The following is a 15,094-nucleotide window of genomic DNA, read 5'->3' as shown; positions in this document are numbered from 1 at the left end:
CGTCAGACGAGCAGATTGCATGAAATGCCGAGGATGAGTGGAGGGTGGCGTCTTCTCCATATTCTACGCTATGAAATTAGGCTGGGACGGCGTGCCTTAAGTTTTGGATGGTCCGGGCACGATTTACGCAGCGCTTCTTTGAGTATACGAGGAACTCCAGAAACGGCCGACCCCCAAGAGTTCATGGATGATAATAGATGGATGAACAGGCAGAAATACCCTCTTTTATATGCGATCCCATCCCTTCCCCCCTTTGTACCTCGGACGTCTCTGAGAGGGGTCAGGGGCCGCTTGTTTGGCAGACCAAACGCGCGGGCCGGACGCGTGTCCCCCGGCGTTCCGCGACTCATTCACATTCAAATAGGGGCCCCATGGAAGCCAATTGGTCCATTCAAAGTAGTGAGAGTGAAACTGTGATGTCGCCTCTTTAAGAACACCTTTCACCATGGATTGAGTTTTATCCGCCATGGTCAAGGTGGAGGACTCGGCAGATTTTTTTTTTTTTTTAGGAAAACAAACAATACAGAAATTGAAATATGGTGGTATAGTGCATAGCCTATAGCTCTTCGTGGTCGCTGGATGCAGGGCCTACTTGTCACACAACGACGGCTGGCTACACAGACAGAAGGAAGAGATGGTTTCCTGCGAGTTCGTGACGTCTGAAGCTTCACATCACGATGCACGATGGTTGAAGAAAAGATGCAAACGTGTGTAAATGTATAATGCTGCCCATAACAACTAAACAGAAAATCAATTGCTAAGTTGTGACAGTCAATCTAATCAGGAGAAAAATACATGCATGCTCCAAAAACTCATCATGAGCACAGAGTCTCTATTTTTGAGAGAAAAGCATATAAAAACTGGTCTCATAAGAAGCCCTCTGTCCCTGATGGTTAGAAAAAAATCCATTGCAAGTCAAATTCAACAAAGCTGGGGCCAAATGCAAGAAGAAACAACAGGCCACTGAAGCTCGTGTTTATGTTGAATGTGTGCGTACATGGCATCCTAAGACAAAGACACTGACTGACGTGGCTGTCCTGCTGGATTTCTCTTCAGTGATCAGTTATTTTATTCTAACTCCTTACTTTGGCAAACTGGGAACTGTGGAAAACAAACACTCATGATTGCAGTAGAAAGACACTTTCTCAAATTTTTTTTTTAGCTTTACAGACATGTAGTTTTGGGAAAGTCAGATCTGTGCATCTTGTGTGTCCTCCCTGGCAAACTAATTTCTCCTCCTGCACACTGTTTAAGAAACATCTGTTTTCTTTTTTTAAATAACATCATTATAGATTCACTCTGTTAACTATCCAGTAGTGCAACTCAACCAAATAGCACCAATTTTTGCAAGCGTGGTACCTGCTGGAAACACTGCATGTATGTCAAAGGGAAATAACTTGCAGAGCTAGGAGGGAGCAGGCATCAAGTGTTGTAGTACTTGAAATATCACAAAGTATATCACAGAGTTGCCCTTTGGCATTGTCAGACATGTTGAAAATGTGGCAATCAGTTATATTCACTTTAACTTCTTTTTGATATCAGAAATTGAATTACAACTAGTTATTGAATCTTAAGTCAAAATACCAATTGTCTGTATCAAAAATCCTATTTTAACTCTATAACCCAAATGTAATCAGAAATCTCATTTTTGATACAGCTTGCTGTATAAGTGATAAAGATGCTCTCTTGGCAGATGCCAGGAGGAGGAATAGGGGTATAGGCAAGACTGCCACATGCATGCCCTCTCACATAACAGTCTCTCCAGGAGAAATATATGGACAACCTTTCTCTGGACAAGGTCAACACAGACAAGTTGGACAACACCGCAAAGATCACATCCCTGAGAAAGAGAGAGCCAATATCTATCGCTGGGAAATTGATTGCTGTCAATATGTTGTGTATGAAGAAAGACCTTATATTTCAAGATATAATTGTACAATTAATACAATTGTACCATCCAAACTGGTGTTGAAACTCTGAGGTCTTGGTCTGAGCAACTCTATCTGTGATGGGCTATTTTATGTCCTGACAGGTAGGCCCAAGACTGTGAGAATAGGTAAAACATACTTATGCACCTTAGTTCTTAGGACCGGTGCACCTCAGGGCTACTTTCTCAGACCCCTATTGTACAGTCTGTTTACACACGACTGTGTTGCCAAATATGACAACAACAACAACATCATTAAATTCAAAGATGACATCACAGTGATCAGACTAATAATTGAGTGAGGAGAGGGCCTATAGGAGGAAAGTGGAAGATTTAACCATATGGTGCCATGAAAACAACCTTTCTTTAAATGTCAATAAGACAAAAGAAATCATTGTTGTCTTTAGAAAGATCAGAGGAAATCACATTCCTGTTTCCATCAATGGGTCATCTGTTGAAATTGTGGACAGTTTTAGATTTAATCAAAAACACTGTCACATGGTCTTCCAACACCAATTGCATCAAGGAGGCACAGCAGAGACTGTATTTTCTGAGGCATCTCAAGAGTTTAGGTATGAGTACCAAAACTCTTATAAAGGAGTCTGCACGTTCTCCCCGTGCCTGTGTGGGTTTCCTCCGGGTGCTCTGGCTTCCTCCCACCATCAAAAAGACATGCATGTTAGGGTTATTACTTCTGTCTGTGCCCCTGACCAAGGCAATGGAAAGAAGAACTGGAGTTGGTCCCTGGGCGCTGCAGCTGCCCACTGCTCCTATACAATAGGATGGCTTAAATGCAGAGAACAAATTCATTGTAAGAATACAATGACAAAATAAAGCGTTTTTCTTCTTCTTTCTTTTATTGCAGTACTATGGAGGGTGTCTTAACAGGCTGTATCACAGAGTGGTTTGGCTACCTGACTGCTCAGGATCTGCTTCAAAGGACTGTAAAGACCGCAGCAAAAATCACTGGCATGGTACTAATATAACTTCATAATATTTACAGCACAAAGGAAAGCCCAAAACATAATTAAGGACACCAGCCACCCCGCTCATGTTCTTGCGGCTTCCATCTAAAAAAAAAACGTTATAGGATCATCAAATCACACACCACCCATCTCAGTAATAGTTTCTTTCCACAGCCAGTCAGGTGGCTGAACAACTGATGCACTCATATGCACCTTACATTGTTGGGTTATAGTGTACTGTATATTGTGTATGTAATGTATGAATTCATTGTGTACATAGTCTATGTAGATATGTAGTGTTTGTTTGTTTTTTTTAGGATGGTGTGTCCTTTGTGTTAAGGCAGAAAGACCCAAAGCACAAGAATGTCATTGTATTCTAATACACATGACAATAAAGTTGAACTTGAACTTGTTTGCAGTTCATGTGAAACAATTTGAGCCAACATAACACAGTCCTACTTGAAGACACACAGCATTTATGTAACAAACCCTATGCCATGGTCAAGAGTAAATATTAATAGAGAAGCCTGATTCAGTCAACAAGTTAATATACCAAACTGTGTATTGACACGTTATAACTTATTGATGGATAACACAGAGAACATCAGGCTACATTGTCCTGAATCCACTGGGGCAATTTATAGACAATCTTCTTACGGCCTCTCCCGTTAGGGGTCGCCACAGCAGATCATCCATTTCCATCTCTTCCTGTCCTCTGCATCTTCCTCTGTCACATCAGCCACCTGCATGTCTTCCCTCACCACATCCATAAACCTCCTCTTTGGTCTTCCTCTTTTCCTCTTCCCGGGCAGCTCTATATTCCGCATCCTTCTCCCAATATACCCAGCATCTCTCCTCCACACATCCAAACCATCTCAATCTTGCATCTCTTGCTTTGTCGCCAAACCGTCCAACCTGAGCTGTTCCTCTGATATACTTGTTCCTAATCCTGTCCTTCTTCATCACTCCCAACAGAAATCTTAGCATCTTCAACTCTTCCACCTCCAGTTCCGCCTCCTGTCTTTTCATCAGTGCCACTGTCTCCAAACCATATAACATAGTTGGTCTCACTACCATCTTGTAAACCTTCCCTTTAACTCTTGCTGGTACCCTTCTGTCATAAATCACTCCTGACACTCTTCTCCACCCACTCCACCCTGCCTGCACTCTCTTCCACACTCCCCGTTACTTTAAACAGTTGACCCCAAGTATTTAAACTCATACACCTTCATCACTTCTACTCCTTCCATCCTCACCATTCCGCTGTCCTCCCCCTCATTCATGCATATGTATTCCATCTTGCCTCTTCTCACTTTCCTTCCTCTTCTCTCCAGTGCATACCCCCACCCCTCCAGGTTCATTTCAGCCTGCACCCTATACTCTTGCTACAGATCACAATGTTATCCGTGAACATCATAGTCCATGGAAACGCCTGCCTGATCTCGCCCGTCAACCTGTCCATCATCATTGCAAACATGAAACGGCTCAGAGTCAATCCTTGATGTAATCCCACCTCCACCTTGAACCCATCCGTCATTCCAACACCTCACCACTGTCACACTTCCCTCATACATGTCCTGCACCACTCTTACATACTTCTCTGCCACTCCCAACTTCCTCATACAATACCACACCTCCTCTCAATGTTAATGTGAAGTGTACAAATGCAGATATGTCAATAGGGTAATCAAGTGACAACTAAAATAGTCAACTATAAACTGAATCATTAAATAGAAAATGAAACAAAACACAAAAAAGCTCATGAATTTATAGTGACTGACATATACAAAACAATGTCTATCTTGAAAAGTGAGATGAGGAATGAGGGTTCGACCAATACTCGGTCATTCAGTGTATCAATGTCTTCATACCAAACAACTGTCCCAGTCCGGTGGAGGTATTGCAAAAGGAAGTGCAGAATGGAATGAAGGGCCTCTGTGCTCAGGTTAACTTGGTTCAAGACAAGTTTGCTCACTTCCTCTAAGAGTATATAATAAGGTACACTATAAGCTCACACATTGAAAGATTTAGGCTGATTTGTGTACTCTTCTGTTCCTTTCTTAATCTCTTTTGAAAGTTAAATCCCCAAATATATCATGAATTTTGCAGGCACCATCTTACACATGCTTGCTCACTCTTGCTCACGTGCGCACACACACACACACACACACACAAACACTAATAAAATATGGTTGCCTCATTAAGTTTGTTGGTATAGCTCTTGTTTATTAATGGAAGAAAAATTCGGCTGTATGCAGCCTCGTAACAAAACATGTTTGAGAAATCATTTTCATTACATACAAGATTGTAATTCCAGCCTTTACAGGACAGTCGGAGTAGATCGGACATGCATGGTTTAAACAAATAGAGGCTGACATACAACAATACTGAGCTGGAAGTCTGGACACTGCACTAGGCCTCAGTTAACCTGGTATGCACCTGTTTGGCTTAGTCACTAGGACACTCCTGATTTCCATTGTTTCATCCTTTAATTAAATACTTATCTTATAAAAAAAAAGGTGCAATTTCTTGTCGAATTTTTTAGGGATACTTCTGTTTAAAAATTTCACCCCAAAAAGATTCAGATACAGCTATAGGTATAGCGCTAATATATATATATATATATATATTCTGGGCCACCACAGCAGTGTGGACACCAGGTCGACAGCTCTACAACCCAATGCTGCCCCCTCCTGGACGTTTATGTGAGGGAAATCCTGACCCGCTTAATCTCACGGCTGGGTGATGACTTCCCAATCAGCACAGTCGTCTCCTATTCAAGGACCATGTTTTGTCCTTTGGTGCTTCCTTTCTTTAACTCTGTGAAACATAAAGATACAAGCAAATAAGACGGCATGGCATGCACACACACGGTTATGTTAAATATAAAAGATTACTACATTATATATTATATTACATTATATTAGGCTTCTTAAATGGTTAATTATAGCTTACTGGCTGGGACATCTTTGGTATCACCGTGAAAACCTGCAGCAAATTCATCTGCTGTGCATGGAGACCTCAACAGGTATTTAGGCACATGCTGAAAAAACAAACACACACAAGATAATCCTGATTGCTCATCAAACCCAAACCCCAGTGTTATGGGTTGATATATTTAACAAACAAAAGAAAAGTTTCACACATAATCTTTAAGGCCTAGGCAGAACCCGTGCTTTATTTGTGTGAGTGCTAAGTCAAAGAAGTATACTCGCTTACAAGGATACTAACATGATGTAAGGATGTGTGCTGTGTATCTTGTAAGAAGCCCATGTGAACTGGACACAGTAAGTGCATGATAGTGCTAAAAGCAAAAATAAAATCACACAATTTTGTAAAACAGTAGGTTTGTATAAAACATAACACAACAACAAAACTTGGAAAGTGGGATAAAATAAAAATGTTTTTAGTAAGATTGACAAAAAAAAAAGTTGAGGGAACTAAAATAGGTGTTCTGTATAGGAAGGTGTGATATACTATACCAAACTGTCCCCAGCAGAGTGAGATGGCGTGGTGGGATTGTTTCTAGCTCTGTCCTTGATTCTCTGGCTGCAGCGGGTTCCTGTGGACCTGCTGGGCTGACTTAAAGTGGTGGGCCGGAGGCGACTGGTGGTAGGAACGGCATCATCTACTTCCGCTTGAAGGTCTGCAAGCTCTCCTTCACTGACCTGCTCATCATCTGCAGAGCCATTTATATAAGGGCATACTGTTAATCTAAGGTATTTTAACATTGAATAAAAGAGGGTCTGTCCAAACACTTTAAATTACTGATTGGGTGTGTTTACTTTAGCAAATTTTGAGAGAATAAGCAATGGTTTGTGCTCATTGTGCTACAATGCAACAAACTGACAAATGCAAAAGAGGGGGGGACACGTTACCATCTGGATAACAGGCAGTGAATTAGTTTAACTAAACAAAATTACCTGTGTCTGGGAGACTGTCTGCACATTCTGGGCAGACCCAGTACCCTTCAAGGTTAGTGTCTAGCAGAGAAGTCAAACAGGCTATATGATACCTAGGAACACACAACCACAATACTGAGAGATCAGAGGAATGGCAATGGCAATACCACAACACTTCAGAAAGACAAAAAGACAATTAATACAGAATCTGTTTATGTCAAAATAATTCAATACAATTCTGTTGCATTAAAATGAGTCGTTATCAATATAATCCAATACAGCATATAGTATTGAAAATAAACTGTACCCTGAATCACAGTGGATGCAAACTTGCAGTTGGTCTCTAAGATCACTCCGTCCACACTTTTCACAAATGACATCTTCTCTCATGTCGTCTTCGTCAAAAATCTGTGTCTTTTTCTTTATTTCAATCTGTAAGAAATAAAAGTTAAGCCACTGGTACAACACTTCCTCAGAGCAATTTAAAAAGAAATCTTTCGCTGCAGCTCTCTTTACAAAGTAGTAAAAATTATTCTTATAGAAAAGAAAACGCTTCATTAGTGGTGACAGATTGAGACATGAAGAGTATATTTCACCTTTTTTTGTATGTGCCCTCCAGGATACTGTCTTTGGTGGATGAAACTGAAGCCGATACGATCTACTGGGCATGAGCTGGCAGTCTGAGTTCAAGATGAGAAAAACAGCATTTTTGCTTCCAAATTCAGTCACACTGCATAATCTGACAGTTACTATCTTGACAAAGACCCAGTTTGCTGTTCTACCGTTAGTTTGACACGTTTAGAGTGGTGGAGGTAGATTGAACAGGGTGACTGTGGTGACCTGAGAGCAACTGGGAGAGGGATGCATCTACCTTTTTAGCCACATTGTTAGAATATCCATCTAAACAAGTCATACACTTATTCTGGGCCTCCACTTGCAACTGCAGTTACAATCCAGACAATCAACAAATGTCCTTTTGAATACTTTCTATCGCTGGTGTATTTAAGTCAATGGCCAATCAACAAATTCCCAAATAAAGAATGCTTTTGTAGTTGTTCAATGAAATTGTCTGCTATAGTCTGCTAAATTAAAGTGTAAAGTTGTTCATGGTGGTTACTGTTGGGTAGGACTTTCCTGGGAAGCGTACAGCATCTTACATCTCCATATAGTAGCCAAATGCAGAAGAATAGGGCAGGTAATGTCAAGTTTGAAGTTGAAGCAAAGTTATGACTGACAGGGTTGTAGTCACGACTTTTGGTGACCCAAACCAAAAGTGACTGACACCAAGTTTGAGTCAAATAATAATTCTCAGATCCTATATAGCCCGGTGACACCATCTATTCATACCCCTCCTTTACTATGAGAGATGGTACGGATAGATGGGGTCACATATGGGACCCTATCCTATATGGCCTACTGTAGTACGTCATGTTCAAACCTCTAGTTCGTTTAGTCTGTTCCAAATCAGGTACCAATTCATTACCCATGGGTTGGGTTGGTTTAACAAAGCAATATTTCTAACCAAGCCAGTTTTGTAAACAAACATGTCCCCTCCAGGACACCGTCATTGTGAGGGAATTCGACGACTGGGAAAAACACGGGAAAACACGAGCAGTCTGTCTGCATTAGTTCACGTCACAAGTAATTCATTTGGCACTCGATGAGTCGTCGCGAACTAATGATTATAAAAACGAACACGAATCATCGGGAAGTCATAAGTAATATAGGAAGGCCTATTTACCTGGGACCACTGCAGAATACATTCAAGACAGAAGACATGTCGGCAGTTATCCAGGCTGCCCACAGGTTGCTCCCCTAAAGTGTTCAGACATATGAGGCATTTGTCTGAACCAAGTATGGGCACGGAGTCTCTTCTGTCACCGTCTGCTCCTCGTACCACCGAAACAGTTCCTCCATTCATGACGTCGTTATTCCGAGCGCTTTGTCGGATTGTTAGCTGGTGTTTGTTGAAGGAATCAAAGTCACACGATCCAGACTGGAAAAAAAGTCAGAAGATCTTTAACCACGTTAGTTCACACGTCGCTTGATCACCCATTTTAATGTTTGTCATCTGTATACGAGTGAGACCTAGAAATTAGCCTGGCACACAGACTTTTGTTTTCAGTGAAGAATGAACATGATATGAACTGAGTCTAGCGCCAAACATCAAGACTTTTCAAATCATAGCTTAAAGTTAACTTGATACAGTAAGTTAATATAAAAAAATAAACCCACATTCCTAAGACCTTTACTTGTCGCTAACTATAAAACACACCACAACACAATGTGAAAAACATTTTTAAAATGAAATACATAACACCAACCTGCTTCTTGAAATCTTCCTGGTAAACGTGAACGTTCAATTCCAGCTCGGTTACGTCTGAGCCCAATGTTCAAACGTGATAGGTCAAGAAAATTGGTAAGGCGGACTCCAACGTAGGATATCTATTTTTTCATTGGTCATTGCCCTTGTCATTTTCAACATTACTATGGAAGGCAGGCGAGAGGCAGTACCAAAGGCGTTATCCCGCCCCCCCCCCACCCGCATTCCGGGAAGATCCGCCCCTACTCTGCCTCTGATTGGCTAACCCTAACCCAAAACTCCACCCTAACTCTAACAAGCAAGAGGCGGCCCTAATAAATCCCTAAACAAGCAATAGGCGGCCCTAATAAGGAGCAACAGTTGTTTGCATATGACGTCACGAACTACAGACGGAGGGCAGGAAGTGATTTTCTACATAGGAAGCGCTATCACAAACTTTCGAAATGCCAATGTTTGGCGTCATTAACTGAGAAACCACAAGCAGTTTTTATTGAGTACCAAAAGTTGTTCATGAGGGGGAAAAAATGAAAGAAATTGACTGAAAACGCTGGAAAAATGGATTGCGAACCGTCGTCTGCGGTCCGGAGGAGCGGAGTCGGATAACGCGCGTGTGCACAGTGACCACTTCGTCAAAAAAACTCTTCATAACATAAGGACCATGTCCAACATATCTTACTTTCTGTTTATACCTTTCTCTCATAATATCGTCTAAACGAGCACAGTTCGGGCTAAACTAGCTCCATTTCGTCCATTCTACTTTTCACTTCCTGCCCTCCATCTGAATCTCGCGCGTCATCAGAATCACCTGACTGCAAACAAGCTATAGGCGGCCGCTGATTTCGGGTAGAATTTAGAAATATTTTCAAACCGAATTCGACACCGCCCTTGCCAATCAGAAAGCATCAGGATGCCTCCAAAGCCACGCCCCGAAAACCCATGCACGAGCCGGACACACCAGCTGATTGATGCAAAAGCATTTCACCTGAGAAAAGCACCATTCTGAGCGGAGCCGAATTAGCTGTACCGAATGGATGTCACGCACGTCAGAGAAAACTAACTTACTTACTATAATGAGCATAAACAACGGACATGTTGTAACCCCAGTGTAAATACACCAGAGTTAAGTTTCAGTTAATATGTACATAGCAGGAGACATCCCATAATTTCTACACCAAAAGTCTGTCACTTAATTCGCTACAGTATTTGCCTCACAACAATTAGGGGGCGGGGCTAACGGGTCATGCGGAGAGAGCGGAGCGGGAGACGAGAGCCTGCTGGCACTCGGCTATGAGGGTTTGAGTGTATTGTCGCGGTTTTTCTATAGCCCGGATAACTATGGATGGAGGCGGGGACTTCTAGGTGCGACAAACCGGGCTTCACCACCGTTAGCTAGATAGCTGCGCCAATGCTAGGGCTAGCCCGCTAGCCAGCCAGTTAGCCGTGTGCTAATGGGTTAGCAAGCTCACCTTGGGACCAGGGCTTGTGATGGAACAGGGCGGCTGAGCTCCAGGCGGGGCGGGAGATGGATGGCTGCTCTCCGGGGTGCGTGTCTCTCTCTCTCTCTCTGCACTCCGGCTCCGGTGTGACCGGGTGAATGTCTCTCTCAGTCTCTCTGGGGAAGCTCTCGGGGGTAGTCAGCTAGCCACAGGTACCGAGGCAGTCTGCTGCTAACACTACCACTGCTAGCCACCGTATCTACTGTCCAGCCCAGGATACGCTAGGTTTCCCTGCTCTATCCCACGCTAAGGTGACAGTCTACGATATGGTTACTAAACAGTTCTCGCGCTTTGTCTCTCCCGTGGTGTCTAATATAGTTGCGTCCGTGACAGCGCGAGCTAACCTGTGATTGGTCCTCTAGCTGCACGAGCCCAGTGCAATATTCCAAGTACATCCCCAGGCATTTCCCACTACAGTATTATGCCCAAAAGTTGTTTTTTGCCTACAGTTTTGACTGCTGATATTATGTTTAGCTGCCAGCTAACATGTCACTGAAGTCTTGTTAACCTGTACCATGTGTTTTTGGAGCTAGTCTCGTCAAGTGTATACTGCCACATGCTACTTAGCGGCTGGTTAGCGCCCCTGCTAATGTATGCTAACCCTGCATGCGCGGACATCGAGGCTGCACACAGCGTCGCCAGACAGCGCCCCGTGTGACCGGGAAAGCACGGCTGCTCCTCTGACAACGAGGGAGCTCCACTGTTTCCCCTCTTCATCGCCTCTAGGACCGAGGTGGATTTTTCTTCACCGTAGTCATCGCCGGAGCAGATGATGTGAGAAGGCCGTCACCGGACATTAAAGGGCAGAGACGTTTGACTTTTCATCAGGGGTGAGTCACCCACGGTTACAGTGCTCAAACCCAGCTCCCATCAGGCGTGCAACGGGGTTGTTTATTGCCGGCTTTTGTTTTTATTTTTATTAAGTGGGCCCACACCAGTGAATACTTAATTGTTGTTAGTTTCTGTCAAGTGTTAATTGTGAATGTAAATTCATGCAAATTGATTATTAATGTTTCCTAATTGTGAATACAGGTTTAAAGGGTTAGTGCCTATATTTTTGTTGTTGAGTGAAACGCCTTTGTGCCTTAAAAGAACACTAAAAAGGGGTCTATTTTCATTTCATTTATTATTTTCTATTGTGAATAAATAATACATCTTCATGAAAGGTCATTTCACTTTTCTCATTGTCCTGTTAATAAATATGTAATAAATAGAGGGGGTTAAAAGAGTTAAAGTATAGGATCTTGTAGGGATAAGGTTAAAGTTTAAAATACATTTGCATCATAATATTTTAAGTTGGCAGACAATTAATACTTGCTTATCTTTAAGGGGTAACCTACATAAAAACAAAACAAGTGTAATATATGATGTAGCGGAAGCCATGTCTAGTCAGTCAACAACGTTTTATTCTGTGGTCTCGATACAAACACAGCAACACAAAGCAAAGTTACAGTGTCGCCTAGCAGTCACACTGAGTAATGCACTTCTTATTCAAATACATTACATCTCCCTTTCCCAAGTTTTTTTTTCTAATAACACTTTCTATTTATAATATGGGCATGACTGTTACGAAAACAAGTGATAGCTTGCATTAAACCAGGTTTAAACAAAAGGCACTGTAAATAACATAATACAGCCCTGATGAGACTTAATTTACCAACCAAAACTGCCATCTGATATCACAGATCAGATTCCTTATTAAGTCTGCATATATCTTTGAAGCTATCAGAAAAACTATTGACTTAAACATAACAATATAAATTTAAATTTCAAAACAACATATCAATACCTTAATCTTGTGACTGAATTTTAAAAGATCACAATTAGTGCACAACGGCTCCACTCATAACATTTACATCGTACTCGTTTCATTTTTTTTTTTCAGTCCAGATAACGCCTTGGCACTCTAACAGGCACTTCCACAGTGTGTTGTTCTCACAGGACTGTTTGTGGATACAATATTGTCAGTCACTACTCTTGGACTATGCAGTGCAGTGGAACAGTCTGGAGTAGGGCTGGGTGGATCAGCACTTGGCAGAGTGTCTTACTCCACATGACATGAGTGCTCTGGTGTGATGTCATCAGGTGTCCCTGGGAATGAAGTCTCTCTTGTTTTGAGCAGGTGTCTGCGATTTCTCCTGTACATTTCTCCACTTGTGGTTTTGACAATGTATGATCTCGGCTGTATGTGTTTCTGTACCACAGTGGCTGGTTCCCACTTGTTGCCTTGTCTAATCCTCACATTTTCACCATCTGGGAGGTCAGACAGTGTCCTGGTTCCTTGGTCAAAGTATTGTTTATGTCTTTGTTGTCTATACACGAGGTTGCTCCTGGCATTTTTATAGACAGCTGGTTCTGCAAATGTATATTGCTTTGTTTAGCGTGAGGTCCGGTTCTCTCAGTAGTCGTCCTCTCACTTGGTCATCCGTGATTCCACACATGATTCTATCTCATATCAGTGAGTCGGTAAGGTACTCAAACTCGCAGTCTTTCGCTTTATTCTTTAAATCAGTCACATATGCATCAACAGATTCTGATTTTCCTTGCACTCGAGTGAAGAACAGGTGCCTCAAATATGTCACATTTTTCCTTGGCTCACAATGTTGGCGGAATAGCTCTTTCAATCTATCATAGTCATCTATGTCTTCATCGAAGTCAAGCGTGTTATATACCATAATTGCTTTGTCTCCGGCCACATGTAGGAACGTGTCTCTTTTCACTGCATCGGACTTTTCGTCAATTCTGCTGGCGACAAGGAACAGTTCGAATCTCTGGATCCAGACTCTCCAATTTTCTGCTAGATTTCCTTGTAGACTTAATGAGGTCGGAGGTTTCATCTGCTCCATTTTCTTCCTTTCTTTGGTTTCTTCAAGTTTTACTCTGACACCATGTAATATATGATGTGGTGGAAGCCTATCTAGTCAGTCAACAACGTTTTATTCTGTGGTCTCGATACAAACACAGTAACACAACAGCAAAGTTACAGTGCTGCCTAGCAGTCACACTGAGTAATGCACTTCCTATTCAAATACACTACAACTAGGTTTATGTTAAAGGACCCAGGGCGCTGTATCTCAGGTAATATGATACAAAGAAAGCGCTACATAAATGGAGGCACCGCTGGGATTTATTCCTATTTGTTTCATTACATTACGTAAAGTCCACTTGGCCGTTTTATAGAAAGTGGCAGATTTCATTGCACTCATGACTTATTCAGTGAAAAAATACCTAGCATGAAGTAAAAATACTTGGTATATCTTAAATAAAGGGTAAAGAACAGAATTAAAAATATATTCATTTGCATGTTTTTATGTAATAGTATGAGGTTATTTCCCCCCTTTTTGTTTCCCCAAATACTCGATATTGTATTCCCTGGCCACAAACTTGCAAATGGTGATTTCTGCTACATGTCTTGGGCTAACCTTACCCCAACCCTGTCAATAACCGAAACTGACTGAAGAAATGATAAAACGGCCCAGGGATGATCATGTCAAAGGGTGAGCTGGGACCACCTTTAACTTACAGAAATAAAGGGAAGTCACAAACTCCAAACCGTTCTAAGTTTTAAGTATTACAGTGGGTTCCGTGAATTCTCCAGGGTTTTAAAATAGCTGCTGTTTTTGTGGAGTGTAACAAAAAAAATAGGCCAAATTAGAATCTATTAATTGCATTAATGCTTTCATTTAAAGTAAATGAAGTTGGATTAATTCCTTGACTGGCATGGCCTTCAGACTACTTTATGCATTACGTCTGTGCCACCGCTGCATGCTGTCCCACGCATGTGGTTGATTGGATTAGGTCCTTGGACAGCAGTGCTGCCTGTGGTACAGTGTTTGCCACCTGCAAAGTAACCGCAAAGAAGCCATGGAAGCAAGATGTGTTAGTGGTTTAGGCCCCTGCACAACGTCCTCTTCCAGCTGGGGTCATGGTGCCACCATGTGTCCTCCTTCCCTCTAACATGAATGTGGACAATTTTTCTGTGTTGCTGAGAAATGAGTCATTAAAAACCAGAAGTATCCCAAAAGGCACTGTCATCGCCTATGTCCACAAAGCTGAAATAGTGACTGAGCTCCAGAAAGAAGAAGTATCATCTAAGAGAGTAGATCCTGCATTGTTCAACTTCGGACATTGAGGCTGCACACAGCGTCGCCAGACAGCGCACCATGTGACCGGGAAAGCACGGCTGCACCTCTGGCAACAAGGGAGCTCCACTATTTCCCCTCTTCATCGCCTCTAGGACCGAGGTGGATTTCTCTTCACCATAGTCATCGCTGGAGCAGATGACGTGAGAAGGCCGTCACCGGACATTAAAGAGCAGAGACGTTTGACTTTTCATCAGGGGTGAGTCACCCACTGTTACAGTGCTCAAACCCAGCTCCCATCAGGTGTGCAACGGGGTTGTTTATTTGTTTATTGCCGGCTTTTGTTTTTATTTTTATTAAGTGGGCCCACACCAGTGAATACTTAATTGTTGTTAGTTT

The 15,094-nt window shown here is 42.2% G+C and overlaps 1 protein-coding gene across 1 annotated transcript; it reads right to left on the bottom strand.

Moving 5' to 3' along the window:
• Positions 1-5,097: 5,097 nt before the first annotated feature.
• On the bottom strand, positions 5,098-9,167 carry LOC130111765 (PHD and RING finger domain-containing protein 1-like). Its single transcript, XM_056279044.1, has 8 exons — positions 9,119-9,167; positions 8,536-8,790; positions 7,391-7,474; positions 7,102-7,226; positions 6,816-6,907; positions 6,375-6,571; positions 5,848-5,935; positions 5,098-5,712 (listed from the first exon to the last, which is right to left on the bottom strand). The coding sequence occupies exons 2-8, from the start codon at positions 8,713-8,715 to the stop codon at positions 5,666-5,668; spliced, it is 813 nt and encodes a 270-aa protein (XP_056135019.1). The 5' UTR covers positions 8,716-8,790; positions 9,119-9,167; the 3' UTR covers positions 5,098-5,665.
• Positions 9,168-15,094: the final 5,927 nt, after the last annotated feature.

The sequence above is a fragment of the Lampris incognitus genome, chromosome 4 (assembly GCF_029633865.1).
Source record: "Lampris incognitus isolate fLamInc1 chromosome 4, fLamInc1.hap2, whole genome shotgun sequence".
Lineage (NCBI taxonomy): Eukaryota > Metazoa > Chordata > Actinopteri > Lampriformes > Lampridae > Lampris > Lampris incognitus.
This window is presented reverse-complemented; position numbering and strand designations above follow the sequence as displayed.

What these genes read in the sequence shown, in the direction of transcription:
- LOC130111765 (XM_056279044.1), bottom strand. Translation starts at nt 8,715, where the DNA reads ATGAATGGAGGAACTGTTTCGGTGGTACGAGGAGCAGACGGTGACAGA. An exon ending in GTATTCTGCAGTGGTCCCAG is followed by an intron (nt 7,475 to 8,535) that starts GTAAATAGGCCT and finishes TCTTGAACTCAG; the next exon opens with ACTGCCAGCTCATGCCCAGT. An exon ending in TACCAAAGATGTCCCAGCCA is followed by an intron (nt 5,713 to 5,847) that starts GTAAGCTATAAT and finishes TATGTTTCACAG; the next exon opens with AGTTAAAGAAAGGAAGCACC.